Source organism: Leuciscus leuciscus, assembly GCF_965113295.1.
Source record: "Leuciscus leuciscus genome assembly, chromosome: 12".
NCBI lineage: Eukaryota > Metazoa > Chordata > Actinopteri > Cypriniformes > Leuciscidae > Leuciscus > Leuciscus leuciscus.
In genome coordinates, this window is record NC_138736.1 from 16,967,710 (window position 1) to 16,984,201 (window position 16,492).

General features: G+C 35.4%; 1 protein-coding gene across 1 annotated transcript in view; it reads left to right on the plus strand.

Moving 5' to 3' along the window:
- Positions 1-2,674: 2,674 nt before the first annotated feature.
- zfpm2b (zinc finger protein, FOG family member 2b) overlaps positions 2,675-16,492 on the plus strand; it is a 49,346-nt gene continuing 35,528 nt past the window's right edge. The window contains exons 1-2 of the mRNA XM_082186698.1: positions 2,675-2,910; positions 16,045-16,200. Of these exons, the coding sequence (XP_082042824.1) occupies positions 2,871-2,910; positions 16,045-16,200 (196 nt within the window). The 5' untranslated portion in view covers positions 2,675-2,870. The remainder of the gene's footprint in view (positions 2,911-16,044; positions 16,201-16,492) is intronic.

The following is a 16,492-nucleotide window of genomic DNA, read 5'->3' on the forward strand; positions in this document are numbered from 1 at the left end:
ACAATTAATTACTTGCCAATTGTGATCGAATGAAAATGTATTATAGTTAAATTTTATATTAAATGCAATTAGCCGAACTTTAGAGTGTTTTTTGACCAACTTAGTTAGAACTTAAAGGGATAGTCTGTCATCATTTAGTTTCTTTCTTCTGCTGAACACAAAAGAAGATATCTTGAAGAATGTTGGTAACCAAAAAGCTGCTGGACCCCAGTGACTTTCATAGTATGAAAATAAATAAATAAATACAATGGAAGTCAATTGGGACCATAAACCATTTTGGTTACCAACATTCTTTAAAATTGCTTATTTTGTGTAAATACATTTTTGGGTGAACTATCCCTTTAAGTACATCTTTATATTATTTCATAATTCTATCTTTGAAGTACTGCCAAATAGCAAACATTTATGGTAAACTAAAAAATACTTTATAATTAATCCATAATCTTATAATTAAGGTTTAATGTAATTTCTATTGTAACTTGCATATCAAGTATTTAAATTAGTGTAAAAATAGGTGGTTGTCCTGCATCCTCAATAAACAAGCTACAATTAGTTCAAAATGCTAAGTGATGATAAGTGAATCAGTTCTCACCAGGTCAAGAAAATATGACCATATAACACCAAGTTTATCATCTCTACACTGGTTACCTATTGAGTTCCACATCGATTATGCAGTATTTCTACTGACCTTTAAGGCCCTAAATGGTTTAGCTACTATGTATTTAACCGAACTTCTATCACCTTACAATCGATCATGATCTTTAAGGTCGCAAAACTCCGAATTTTTGGTTGTCCCATCTAAATCCACTAAAGGAGGGAGAACGTTTTCGCATTTGGCTCAAAAACTGTGTATGCTCCAAAGTAATGTTCAAGGCTCAGCCTTAAATCTAGACTAAATACACATCTCTTTAGCCAAGCATTCACATAAGCATCTCAGAAATGTATACTCCAGTTAAATAAGATCAAATTCACAAGATTAACTTTGCCTAATGTTATGAACAGCAGCTATGCTTTTTTTTTTTTTTTTTTTTTTTGCTTTTCTGCCCATCCCGAGGTAATTAGAGAGTATGTCCGCTCCAGTTTGGATCCAGCCTCTCATGAAGCCTTCAGATACCCAAAACCTGCTTTGAAAAGATATGTATTGTGAAAAGCTCTACGCAAATAAATGTAAAAAATACATATATTTGAAATGATAAAATTGCTATTTAGTACATTTAAAAAATATTAACTTTAAATGTAATATTGAATAACACACTTCAGTTAAAATTATTATAATCACATACTTTACATGTGCTTTATGTCTACATGTATGTTAGACATCAAAATAAGTGTACATATTTAAAGCAGGACAAATGATTATTAAAGTATAATTATTTAAAATGTACTTTAAAGTAAAACTTTTAATTTGACAAATAGTACAAAGTGCACTTTTTAAAAGTATCCTTAAGTGTGTTAAGAGACAGAAAGTGGACAGTTATGAAATATATACGTTTAAGATTTGAAGTACACAGCTTGTGTACATTCAATACAATTAAGTGCACTACTTTTTCACAAGGGTGATATGATCAAATAAGTTAATAATTAGGTTTATATATTTTAAGTAATATTCATTGACATAAAAAAAATAAAATAAAAATGGCCCATTCTGAGTCAGCTCAGAAAGTACCAAAATCAGAAGGATGGTCATTGCTTTCTAGGTAGTCAGCTCATACATTCAGAACTAAAGTGTGCTGTAAACACTGTAAACAGCCTTATTTTTTTATGGAAGAGAATGCATTGTGGAACATTTCAAATAGTAGTGTGCAAGCATGTTGAATTCAGCAATTGGCATCCAGCCATCATCTCGGAAATAGACTACAAAAATTTTATGCAAAATAGTCTTATCTCTTTGTAGTCTGATCATTCAGTCAGTTAACAAGGGCATGCTAAAAATCATGGTTGTTATTATTTCCAGTTCTTTCTAACACTGGGAAAGTTAAAGTGAGCACATTGCATTGTGGGATATAGTGTTGAACAAAGTACGCTCTGGCCCTGACTCAAATGGTGCACTTGATGTGTATTTATGTCTTGCAGGACCAACGGTCTATATGGCATTACATCAGGAGTGGACTCAGAGGAGGACTTCAAAGACTAATGGTGCCATTTGGGACAAGGCCTCTGTTGCATACTGCACATTTTACCAAAATGTAGATTATCCAGTCATAACATCCCATAAATGAACAACATTTGCAAACCACGCAATGCGTACTGTATACTGCATAGTATGCATAGTATGGTAGTATGCAATTCTGAACACAGCCACGGTTTTGAGACACAGTTTTAATCTGTTTAATGTAACCTTTTACATTGTGTTGTTCCAAAGATTTCCAGCTAATATGATAAACATAACCAAAACAAGTAACACTTTTTAAAACAAAACAAAACTCGAAAATGAATCCAGAAAGTTCTATTTTCACCGTATTTAATTAGACCTGATACAAAAACATCCTGAGAGGAAAGAAGAAGAAGAAGAAGAAGAAGACCCCCCCCCCCCCCCCCCTCAAAAAACCCGAAAATGTATTAAATACTACAGTGCAGTGAATGTGACATGGCTATAGTGTGTGTGGAGTGTGTAAGTGGTGCTGCAGCTCTACGGCGCACCGCTGCGCTCAAACCTCCTGCAACAAAAGCACAACACGCGCTCATCTGCGCTGTCAGTGTGCGCTCGGATCACAACACAACTTAACCCTCTACACGACGACACCAACTAACCCTGACTGGAATCAGACAGACACTGAAACACACCCGAGTCTTACACACAGCGCGTTTATCTGTGTTTGGATGAATCGCAGTATCATTGTTTAATCTCGAGTCCAGCGCGCGGAGCAGGAATGTCCCGGAGGAAACAGAGCAACCCAAAGCAATTCAAACGTGAGTTTGCCAACGCGGATTTTACTCATGCTTTTTTCTCTCTCTCAAAACAGATGACAGTTGTTTATAGTAGTTTTAATGCAGATAAAGTTGAAACTAACGTTTCTTTTAAAGAGATTTGATATGCATTTAGCTATTGATCAAGTGATTGATTGATCGGAGCAGTCAGATGTGGATCAGAAAATCAAAGGCTTGTTTTGTTTCAGTGTATATAAAAACTATTCTTCTTCTTTTATAATATAGAACATTTAAATTTTGAGATCATTGGAAAGTTTGAAATGTAGCGTACAACTCTTGATTTGTCTGAATGGCTGCATGCAATGTTTGTGAAGTATAAACCATGTGCATTATTATTACTTTTAATACAGTGCTTTTAATAAACTGAGAAGTATACACTATTTAGGTAAAATATATATTTTAAAATCAGAACTTCCTACATTTTTCTATATTGTTTGAGAAATTAATGTAATGAATAAAATGTATTTGGAGTGAAAATAATGCAACCTGCAAGTTTAAAAAATTGCAATACTATGACACTTCTTTGAATAAGGCAGACATTGCAAAATAGCAGATATCTGTTAATGCATCTCGGAACTACAGAGAAGACCTTTGGTTGACGCTTGGAGGAAATTCAATTTTTATTGAAGCAGACTTGAAATAACACAAGGACAGCTCTCCAAAATACGTAATTTATTTTCAGTCATGGCACACCTCACTGGAGTTTTTATAGTGCTGAAACTGTTTGCTTAGCAGTCCAGGCATATCAGCTCTCATCATGTCTGTTTCTGCTTTTCAAGGTCTGCATTATACAGAAGGCAGTTGTTGTGATATCTCAATCTGCAGACGTGTCCCACATATTTCTGGAGTGATTTGAAACACTAGCACACAGCAGAGAGTTCTTGAAATGACTGTAGGCTAGAGAGCGCAGCAGCACCTGTAAAGAGCACAGCTTTACCAGCCACCTGCTCATAGCAAAGGACAAAGAGGTTGTTATGGGTAGAGACGTTCCTCTCTTTTTTTTTTGGTTACATTTTGTTCCCAATTGAACGCACTTTGCCCTGTTATCTGAACCCTGGCGATTCGCCCTGGATTTTCATATTTTGCCTATTCCATTCTCTGGTGTGCCCTCTGTGAAGCAGATAAAGCCAGAGCACTGAAAGAGCTCCATTAATTTGCCCCGATGACTGTGGCGATAAGGGCAGATAATGGGCTAGATAAGCTGGGGAAGATATACCATCAGAGACCCCATTATTACCATTAGAATTCCAGGCCAGCAGTCTGTTCCAGCCTGATAATCCCTCCCCCATCCTCCACTTCGCATGATAAGACAAGGAATAGTCAGTCCGCACTCTCTTTATTAGCCCGCCTGGATATTCCGATAATATGGTGATAAATTATGTATTTTCTTTTCTCCAACTATTTTAGCCCTATTGAAGGATCTGTCTTTCTCCTTATGGAGAGATAAAAAGGGCATTTTGGGTCATCTTTTTTTCTCTCTCTTCCCATGCAGCCTTCCCCCTCCGCTGCTGTTTAGGGTTTTATTGTAATAAGAGTTTGATGGTAAAGTGAGATTGGATGGCCAAGGTGTCTTGGTGGGAGAGTAGCCGTCACTGCTATCAGATCAGCATCTCAGGCACAGGCTGGTACCAGCTGTTCATCTCAACCTCTTATCACCTCCATGGCCAAACACAGTGTAAATTTGTCCAAATTGTTGGTCGGTGCAAGGCGGATTCTCCAATAAATGACAGCGGATTAAAAAGCCAGAATGCGACGAGTCTAGGTGTGGTTTCCATACTAGCATAACATCTATTTTTCTTTCAAACTTAAACTTCATTTTCATTGTTATGTTGAGGGCATTCTTATAGTCTATGAAACAGTAAATACTGATTCTGCTTTTTATCTTTGAACATCTTTGTATTTTTAATGCCAAACTGTAGCTTGCCTTGCCTCTAATGCATAAAAAAAAAAAGATTCACTCTTCGTCTCTTTCGTCCCCAATATTATAATAGTTTTTAACTGATATCCATATAATGTACGGTCAGGCCATCATTAATGCAAAATAAACCACTTCAGAAAATGCAGAGGCCTCTGTATTTGGATTACTAAATGTTTTTGGTCATAGTTAATGTGACATACCTTTGGTTGCTTTGTTAGGATACCTGTTTGAACATGAGGTGACCTGATATATACATCTACTAAAATCACCTTGACAGTAAAACAAAAGTCTTTGCAGAAATGAGTCAATCAGCATTTGTGTGCAGATATTGATATTTTGATATTTAATTCAATGATATTGACATGTTTTTAATGCTGTGTTCCATTAACCTCGTCATATCTGGAAATGACGTCAGACCCAAGTTGACCGTGTTCCAGTTAACTGGTCAGAAAACTAAGATGGACCTGTCCAGGCAAACCTTTGTTGTGCTTGTTTTTTCGGAATACAAACACATAAAAAAGCACAGATTTTGCACAGAGAATGTCAATCATGTCCACAAAAAGAGGTTGGATATTGCGTGCACCACTGAGTTTATTGAGACACAGACAAACAGAATTGCTAATAAACAACAAAGTACTACTGTTTCACTATGTTTGATTCACTGAGCAGCCATATTGGATTCTAAAGTCGAGGTTGTTGCACTTTCCCTCAAGTTTCCCAGGCGCAACTCCGACTTGAGGGGACTTAATTCCTTTATTCCAGTTAAAAGTTCCTTTTAAGGACTAGGACTTTCCCACTTCCGAGGACAAATGGAATGCACCACAAGTGTAACTTAAAGGGTTAGTTCACCCAAAATTGTGTCAAAATTGTGTCATTAATCATTAGTCATTAATTCATCATGACTTTTGTTCATCTTCGGAACAAAAAAAAAATATTTTTGATGAAATCTGAGAGATTTATGTCCCTCCATAGACAGATACGCAACTGAAACGTTGACGCTTCATAAGGTTCATAAAGAGATCGTAAAACTAATTTATATGAATTGAGCGGTGTAGTCCAACATTTTCTGAAGAGACACGATCGCTTTATATGTTGAACAGATTAAAAGTAGTCTTTTATTCACATAAACATTCATCAACTCACACATCAGTTGTGGTAAACGGTAACGGAAGCATGATCGCTTGACGTGCGAGAACCAATGAGGTTCATTCTCGTGTTACGCAGCACATTTGAGCTTCCGCAATGAGGTTTGTTCTCGCGGGTCAAGCAGGTTCGGTTGAACTTCTGTTTATGTTCGCTGATCAAATATGAATAAAAGCCTATAAATTCGACCTGTTCATCATATAAAGCAATCGTGTTTCTTCAGAAAATTTGGACTAAACCGCTCAATTCATATGAATTAGTTGTACGATCTCTTTATGAACTTTATGAAGCGTCAAAGTTTTGAGGGACAGAAAGCTCTCTTGTGTTCCGAAGATGAACGAAAGTCTGTTTGGAACAACATGAGGGTGAGTAACTAATTAATGACAGAATTTTCATTTTTGGGTGAGCCCTTTAAGTGTCCAAATGGGGCCACTGTCTATGCTTCTAACTACTGAATGTGATAACTATTTCAATATGGTGTAACTGCCAATGAAGATTTGCCACATAAGCTAGTTTCAGCTCTTGCAGCAGTGAACTGTCAAAGTATTTCTCTTGCTCTCATTGTTCATAATACTTAAATTATTTATTTGGTGGCTGTCATTCGTAGTTGTCGGCGCTAACTTTGTGCTGTCAGAATATGATAATTTATTTCATTATTATACCCTATCAAGGATGTCAGATTTGTTGCCTCTCCTTTATTCTTTTTTTAATCCGTTTTGATTAACTTCATCTGCCAACTGTCAGCGTGAGGCATCCCTCATTCGTGAGCTATCTCTCACAGATCAGTGCAATATGAAGAGAGGGCTTATTGCGTGCCAACTTTCTCCCCAGCATCTGTTCAGCACTAATGAGCTATGAAGTGCTGTGGCTCACTAGGCTGCAAAAAGAGGAGGGGAGATGGAGAGGACAGGACAGGAACGCCATGCGACTGGCTCACCCTTCTCTAGGAACACTTGGAGACATCCGGACAGTTTAGGAATGTAGCCACTATTTGTCTTTGTTAGTTGCACAGAACAATTCCACAACTCAGTAATACCTGGATTGTAGTCTAAAGCAAAAAGCCACAAGAGGCTGTGCATTACAGTAAAGGTAAAGGGTAAAACCACTGCAATCCACAGCCTTGAGGGACTTTTTAAAAAAATGGTGCAAATGCAATACAATATAAATTATTACCAAAATAATAATAAAAAAGCATAGAAACACGGCGGATGATAATTTGTCGTTATATATATATACACACACGTACACATGCTACCATTCACAACTTGGGGATCGGTTAAATGTCTCGTTTACGCTCACAAAGCTGCATAATTCATCAAAAATACATTTTAAAAACAGTAATATTGAGGAAAATTATTAACATTCAAAATAACTTTTTTTCTGTTTGAATATATTTTATAGTGTAATTTCTTCAGTGTCATATAAATAATTATTATATGCTGATTTGCTACTCAAGAATCATTTCTTAATATTATAAATGATGAAAACAGTTGTGCTGATTAATATTTTTGTGGAAATTGTGACACTTCAGGATTATTTGATAAATAGAAAGTTTTTCTTTGAAAATATGTATTAAAAAAAACATTTATTTGAAATAGAAGTTTGTAATATTATAAATGTATTTATTTGATTGTTCAGTAGATATTGGCTTCAGTTATTGAAACGTCTGTATCATCAACCGATACAAAAAAAGAACAATAAATAAATAAATAAAAACGGACAAAAATACAAATGTACAAAAGACTGTCCTTAAACAGCATCTGTAGGCAGCCTTTGGGACAGTAGCTCTAAAAGAGGCCGACAGAATCAATGCCAAAAACAAGATAAGCGAGATGTTTATTTGACGAGCCTTTATCATTGATGCCCCTGCCGTGCTAGATGTCCTATCAGTGAGGTCCAGCGGCTCTAAGGGAACACGCCACTTTTATTCTCCTCACCTTCATTGAGCCTTTAGAGTTCAATGATGTTAAATCAATAACTGTTGTCAGATGCACAAACTGGTGGTTGGTTTTGAATGGGAACAAAAAGACGGCTCAATTAGAGTGTTTGTACTTAAGATTTGTTAAAGAGCTTGTCCTTCAAGTTACACAAATGTCCCTTTAAGTCATGACATTTTACATGGCGGCCATCTTGGTAACTTTTTTTTATGTCATCTGTAGGCAAGTTGTCCACTTAAATGGGAAAAGACAGAAATTGGCAAAACTGTTGATCAAGATTACATTTGAACAATATATGTCAAATCAGCAATACATTCTGATAACAAGGGTATCATACAGCAAATAAAACAACCATAATTTCACTTCTTTAGCTGTAGCTTATTTAGCTTTTTGAAAGGCGGTACTTCAGTACTCATTCATCTTACTACTCTCCCATTTATTGAAAGTGCTACATGTTCTCCTTATACTATTTTATTTCATAAATCAAAGGACTTTCATTGATATTATTAGGAGAGAGACTTTTGAATATTTTCATCCTGTTAATGGCTCCATGAAAAACGAATTGGTTTGTTGACAAACTAAAGAGATTATCCTCCGATTCACAGACAATGCTTATATGGCTATTCCAGACTAAAATGCATGTTTGAGTTGTTTTAACTGAAATCAACTTGCACTGAAAAATCTTAAAATATATCAGTGACATTGTTTTGCCTCAAGATGCACACCAGTAATGTTTTTTTTTTTCTAAGGCATGTTTATAAAAGCTACTTAAATGTCCTAATTGAACTAAGACCTAATCCTGGCTTAATCTAAGCTCTGTCCGTGAAACCATGTGTATCCTAAATGTACTCAAATGAGCGATCTTAGAATATACTTTCTTCTGTAGATTGATAAATGTCTCAAAATACCAAACAACCGAGCAAATTCTCTCCTGGCCAGTTGTGGAAATGAAGTATATCTTCCTTCTGTGAATGTTAAGAGTTCTGTATATGTTAAGTCTGTTACCTGCAGGGAAGTGCTGGGATTTTGATCAGATCAGATGGTTACAATATCACTTAAGTTATGGAGAGAGAAATATATACAGTAAGTGCAGCAGAGTTCAGAGCTGTTTGTTTATTGGAGGCATTCATTTTAAGGATTAGTGTCTATCCAAACAAAGATGTTAAAAACATGAAACGGTCAAAAATGATCTGGTATTTGGCATAAAAAGTCTTATAAAATGCTTAATAAATGAGTTATTTAAAAAAGCCAAATATGTTTGATTGTACAGTGGCTGTTGGTGCCACAATATATGGTGTTTGTTGGGATTAGAGAGCTCTGCGGTCTAATTTTAACTTCAGCACCTCCACAGCAAATGTGATGGCATGCTTTTAAATGCGGAGTGGAAAATCGCTAATGGCACAAATCCGGGGGACTAATAGGTGATAGCTGAAGTTTGTGCAAGCATCTTTTGCGAACTGCGCTTAAAAGTTCATAATTCAAAGTGCTTTTGGGGTTCAGTCTGCAAAGCTGTTGATATCAAGTGACAGCCTTTAAGTTCTTTAATTACCTTAGTGATTGCACAGCACGCTTCCAGGATACTGGAATTATGTTAAAGCTTAATTAATAGCTATGCTTTCTGTTTATATCAAGGATTTTTCAGAAAATTACATGTCAGTTGTTTGGAGTGGTTTATTTGCCATGAAGAATGAACAGAATAAGGATCATGACAGATAAATTACAAAAAAGATCTCTTTAATATCTGTTGTTTTACCCAGACGGTATATTAACAATTAGCAAATGGAGACTTATGTGTAAGTCTGCTGCTTCTCAGATTTTTCTCCTGGGAAAACAACCCAAACTCTCACATGAATCTCCTGTAGACTTTCAGAAGAGTTTTGTGAAGTCTCCATTTAAAAGCCAGAGCTCTCAGTATGATCTAAACAAATGCCATACTACTATTTTCTACATTTATTTTAAAGCTCCATAATCTTACTGTATACCAAAAATAATATCTAATTTGTTTATTTGTATTTCTTCTAAACAACAGGATAATCATAGTTGATTCTTAAATGAAACATAATGTCCTCTGCCTTATAAATGTACCATTCAGTAGAGTAAATGCCTGGATAATGGAGACTTTAGCTCTGATTTAATAGAATTGATTATCTTATGGTGAATTGATTTAGTTGAATTCAGATCTTTGAAGTCAGAAAATCGTTTTTTTTTTCTTCAGACAAGGGTGCTGTAGGTCATTTTGTTTCCTCTCCAATCACAGTTAACACAGTTTCTCCACCCAGATGTCTGCTCTTATATGAGCCATTGTTCCTACACTTCTCCCTTAAATACTAGCTCAAGGATAAGAGAGTGTATTATATGATGGGATCTGAATCTTATTCATGTTTCTAGGCTGTGTACTAATCGTTCATCTAATCTCATTTAAAGATATACAGCAGCACAAAGGCTGTTCATGGGAAGGACTGAGCATGTGTATGTTGGGGGATTATGGGAACATGGTGATCGCTAATGGGGATTCTGTATGCCAAAAGAAAAAAAAAAGTTATTATTGACTGATTAGTCAGGGGTTTATTTTTCATTCTTCCTAACCATCACAGAGCAAACAAAGATGTATATCACTGAGATGCTTTGTGAGCTGTATGAGAATATTAGGTTAATATTCATAAGGTGTCCTTGTTATGGTGTAATTATACAGTACATTTAAATATTGAGTATTAATTAACAACATACTTAATGTAAGGTTAAGGTAGAAGTTTGGTTTAGGCTTAGTTGCATGTAATTAATTATGGCTAATTTACTGTCATTACAGTAAGCACATAGTAACAACACTGTAAAATAAAGTGTTACAGAATATCCAACACATTCTCACCCCAAATCGTCACTTTTTCGTCACTTTCAACCATGCTTCAATATCCGACGCACAAAGCACCCTTTAGCGTCCATATGTGACGCTTCGGTTATGGGTAGGTTTAGGCGTCATGTAACTGACGCTTTCGAAAGTTCTTCAATATCCGACGCACAAAGCACCCTTTAGCGTCCATATGTGACGCTTCGGTTATGGGTAGGTTTAGGTATGTGGTAGGGTTATGCGTCTCATATGGACGCTAAAGGGTGCTTTGTGGCTACCCTTGTGGAAAAAAAGTACACTTTGCTACTTTTAAAAGAGTACTTATTATAGAAATAATTCTTTAAAAGTACATACTTATGTGTGAACTGAATGTAATGTCATGTAACGGACACTTAATTGCATGTTGTTGTTGTTTTTTACAATTAAATGAAAATGTAATATAGTTTAAATTTATATTAAATGCAGTTAGCGGAACTTTAGAAAGCTTTTTAACACACTTAAGCAGGACTTAAGAACTTATTTATGGTAAACTAAAATATACTTTAATGTAATTTCTATTGAAACTTCTATGTGTATTTAAATTTCTAATTACACAATTACAATGAAGTTGCAATTTATTACATTTAAAATATAATAACTTAAACGTAATACTGAATAACAAACAACAGTTAAATTATAACCAAGAACTTTGCATGCACTTTAGTATGTTTGTCAACACATCAAAATAAGTGTACTTCTTTAATACAGGACAAAATGTTGATTTTAAATGTATTTTAAAGTAAAACTTTTAATTTGACATTATTACAAAGTGCACTTTTTAAAAGTGTGTTAAGAAACATAGTCATGAAAGTGGACTCTTTAAGTAGACTCAAGTGGTCTTTATTTTCATTAATATCTTATCATTTAAAAGTACAGTTTAAAAAAAGATATATATATCTATATATCTACATCTATCTATCTATCTATCTATCTATCTATCTATCTATCTATCTATCTATCTATCTATCTATCTATCTATCTATCTATCTATCTATCTATCTATCTATCTATCTATCTATCTATCTATCTATCTATCTATCTATCTATCTATCTATCTATCTATCTATCTATCTATCTATCTATCTATCTATCTATCTATCTCTCTCTCTCTCTCTCTCTCTATATATATATACAGTATATATATATATATATGTGTGTGTGTACTTTTAAGATTTAAAGTACAACAAGCACACTTCTTTTTCACAAGGGTACAACTTGAACACTTGGCTAGATATGCAACAGTACACCATAGTGAAAATACTGTACTCCTATCTATCTCAGCCTGATTTGATTATTTGCATCAAATTAAATGAGGTGTCTGCTCTGACTAAGGTCTTCTGGAGGTTCAAGTATGTTCTCCTAGGCCCTGAGACACTTTAAATTACTTTCTTGGCTCACAACTTTTCTGAACCCTCTCTTTCTTTGTCTCTTTCTCCTTTTCTTTCCATTCTCTACATCTCTCTGGTCCATCTACTCCTTCACCCAGCAGAATGACTGAGAATGAGATGTTATGCCATGAGGTGATCGGGCATGCAATACAGTGGCAGACTGCCACAGCTGTTTGTTTGATGTTGTGCCGATGTTTAGGAGGAGGAATTCAAATCTGACATTCACACAGAGGAAAGCATGGAAAATTTGATTCTGTTTTGGAAATGCAATCAAGCATGCATATGATGCATCTTAGTTTTTGTGTTATGTTGTCCTTAAAGCAAACTGTATTTAAAAATTGCAGATATTAAATTAGGGCCAGGTCAGTTTTTGGATGATGTGCATGTTACACAGTTTATGCACAGTGTAAGTGATGTGATCGTAATGCAACACTGGCATACTAATATGCTGTGTACCGAGTACTTTAAAATATGTGTGAAACAGTACGCAGTTAATGCATCAAACAACACAATAATGTGCTTTTTTACTGTAACATGAACTCATTCAGTTTAATTCAGTGAGGGCCATTCAGTTACCATCTTAAAAATAAAACAATTATTTAGCATTTTTTAAAATGCGTCTCAACTTTTGACAGTCCAATAAAATAAAAGTCAAAAAACAAATGTTAAAATTAACAAAAGTTGATACTACTGTCATAGTTTGATTAATTCATCAAATTGGAAATGGAAGGTCAAGTTAAGTGCATTATATTGTGGCATACAGTATTCTGTGTTGTATTCTGCATATTTTGACGAATGTAGGAAAATTTGTCTCGTGCACCATTTTAACTCATCAATCTTTGGCCAGATGTATAAACTATACTGTAAAATACCAGAATAGAACGAGGAGGCTGAAATGACAAGGAAAAGAAGGCTGATTTCCATGCGGCTCGCTGCTGTCAGATTGAATTAGCTCAGGTGTAATTAGAGCGCTGGAGAGCGTCCTGCTTTTGGCTGCGGTGTGCGACGGGGCAGCATGGCTCTACACTGAAGCCAGCTGATACAGAGCCGGGCCGCTATCATCATGCAAACACACGCCTCCAACATTGCAGGCGAGCAGCAAATCCAAGCATGAAATTAGCAGTCACTCAGATCATGCCCGCATACTTGCATATTTCACTTAGTGTGTTTTCAGCTTTGTGTGTGTGTGTGTGTTTTAGAGGAAGTGTTTCAGTCGCTAGCTGGATTTTAAGTGCAGTGTGTTCTGGTGGAAGGAGGTTAGGAGATTGCAAACAGCATGAGTGCTTAAATAGTGACCTTTTTGTTAAATTTAAAGTCAACATAAAAAATGTACCTTATGTACTTCATATTTCTTTATATTCTTATTTCTTGTTGTCAGTGCATGTTATGCCAAAACCAATCTCCATTTAAACTGTAATCAAATTATAATAACTTACTCTTCCTCCAAATTGCCCTTCCTTTTTGGCTGACGTCACCAAGCGTTCTTTTTCTAAGCTCAGCATGATTATTTATTGAAAATTCTGTTTGAATTATTGCAGAAGTAAAATTAGTCAGTAAACACACATTCTCAACAAAAACAAAAAAAATATCTGAAAATATCTAAAGATCTGATTTTTTTAGAGGTACTTATAGGAAGGAAAATTCACAGATGCAATATATTTAGTTTCTAATAATATCTATATATCTATATAAATGTTATTAGTTTCACAGATTTATTCATAATTACGGTAACTTACAGTCATGGGATCAATTCATAAAAAGATACTGTGATGTGACAGACTATCCATGAAACAATGCATATCACAGTTAAATACTGAATGATATTATTGTAATTTACTGGTCATTTTGCAGTTATTTACCTTGAAAATCTATAAGCTGTATAACTATAAAACAGTGCATTCAATATCTATAGTTTCTCTTAGAACTCCGTTAAAGATTTGCCAATAAATTATTCAAAGATTAGATCGTCTGCTGAGCACTTTTATTTATACTCCAAAGGAATTTTCGAAGAAATCTTTTTATACTAAAGTTTATGCCTAAGTGGGAGCTTCATTAAGTCTTCTGAGCTGTGGAGGAGTAACCTCTAAGCAATAACATTGTCCTTTGGGGAAGACTGAACATTTTTGTTTTTGCTACAAGATCAAATATGGTAAAATGGTGACCTTGTTCAGCACGTCTCCTCTCATTACATCTGTGTCTTGATTCCTTTCATGCACACAGTCACTGCTGCCCTCCTACAAAAGGGCCATTCATAAAGCTAATGAAAAGAAAGGGTTTACTCACCCAGATCACAACATCACAGCTCTCTCTTTCTCTCTCTCTCTCTCTCTCTCTCTCTCTCTCTCACACACACACACACACACACACACACACACACACACACACACACACACACACACACACACACACACACACACACACACACACACACACACACACACACACACACACACACACACACACACACACACACACACACACACACACACACACACAAAGAAAAAACCTAACCCTAAATGAAAACCTTTAACATGTTTTAAAATAAAAAAAACACACTGAATGTACATTCATCCTTACAGTTTTCATCCCTGTAAACATGGAAATGTAGAAGCCAGAATATTTTAATATCAAAGGTGAAAAAGACTTCTGTTTAATTTCGTTCAGGTGGGTGTTACTCCTCATGCCCTCCGATTGAAGAAAAAAAATTAATATGCAAATATCAAAGTTGGTACAGCTGGAAGGGAAAAGGACTCTCTTGATAGAATGTTGCCAATGTCTTCTTTTTTTTGACAGAGGAAAGAAATTAATCAAACAGAGAAAAATGAACTTTGTGATTGCATGGGTGTACCACCCAAAGGCATGGCAAGCAAATGAAAAATCAACATTGTACCCACTGATAAGGCAAATTCATAAGAAAGTGTGCTATGTCTACCTTCAATGCTGCTGCTTGCGTGAACAAGTTATCTCGGAGCAGACGTAACCTTAGGCTTTGGATTTGTTCCTGTGTTGGCGTTGCGCGAACACTTTGCAGTTGCCTTCATTTATACTTATGAAAGGTACAAAAACATTACAAAAGAGATGTACTGTCATATTTTGCAAGGTACACATGGTTTATGACTTGTTAGTGGCGTTTGCATCCTACAGTGTTTGATGGACATGATGACATGTTGCTTGTTGAATAGAGGTGTACTGTTGCTTTTTTAAAGATCAGACTTACTTTGATTTGGCCCATATCTACTTGCAGATTATATAATATTAAGGACATTAGATTACTTAATTACTTAAAGAGAGTACACTTTCATGACTATGGAATACAAAATCGCATACTCTCTAGATACTAATTCTGAATGTGTGTAGTATAGTTGTAATCCGGACGTACGACATTGGCTATGTTGTCATTACCATGTGACCTACCAGGGTCATTCACTATCATTCACAAATCCTCTCCTGTGCCCTCATGGGATAGTAAAGTGTCCATCGAATGCACACTTGTAATTACAGTATATTTAAATACACGACATAGGCATTTCAATAGAAATATCAAAAGATATCAAAGTATATTTTAGTTTACCATAAATGCTTATCAGTACATTCAGGGTTACACTTTAACCATATTTCAATGACAACAGAAGTAATTATGAAATTACAATTAAAGATGTACTTAAGTCCTACTTAAGTAGGTAAAAAATATCGCTCTAAAGTTCAGCTAATTGCATTGAATATAAATTTAAACTACAATACATTTTCATTTCATGCAATTAACATGCAATTTAGTATAAAGGTGAATTCACTTTAGCATCTTCTGAAGTGTTACATTTGTGTATTTGTTTGTCCATTATTTGACAGGAATGTTTGAAAATGGGCTTGAGGCAGAGTCTGAGGAGACAGTGTGTGAGAAGAAGGAGATATCGAAAGAAGAAGACAGATCTGTGGAGGACGACCCACTTTACTTCTCTGACCCAGAGAACATCATCTCTAAAGACGGAGATCACTTGAAGAATGGTGAGCCCATTTCCCAGTACAAAGAGACTAAGATAAACTTTTATTGCCCAGAGCTTGCTTTTAATAGCTCAGGAGACTGTTAAAATATATACGGTTACACTTCTACAATTAACTACATGTAGCCTACTTATTATAGGGCAAGGGTTAGAATGAGGGTTTGGTTTAGGGTTAGTTTCATGATGTAATTATGCATAATTTATAGTTATTACTATAGTAGCTACGTGTAACACATGTAACAAGGGCACTGTAAAATAAAGTGTACCCTAAAACACAAATACACATCAGCATGTTT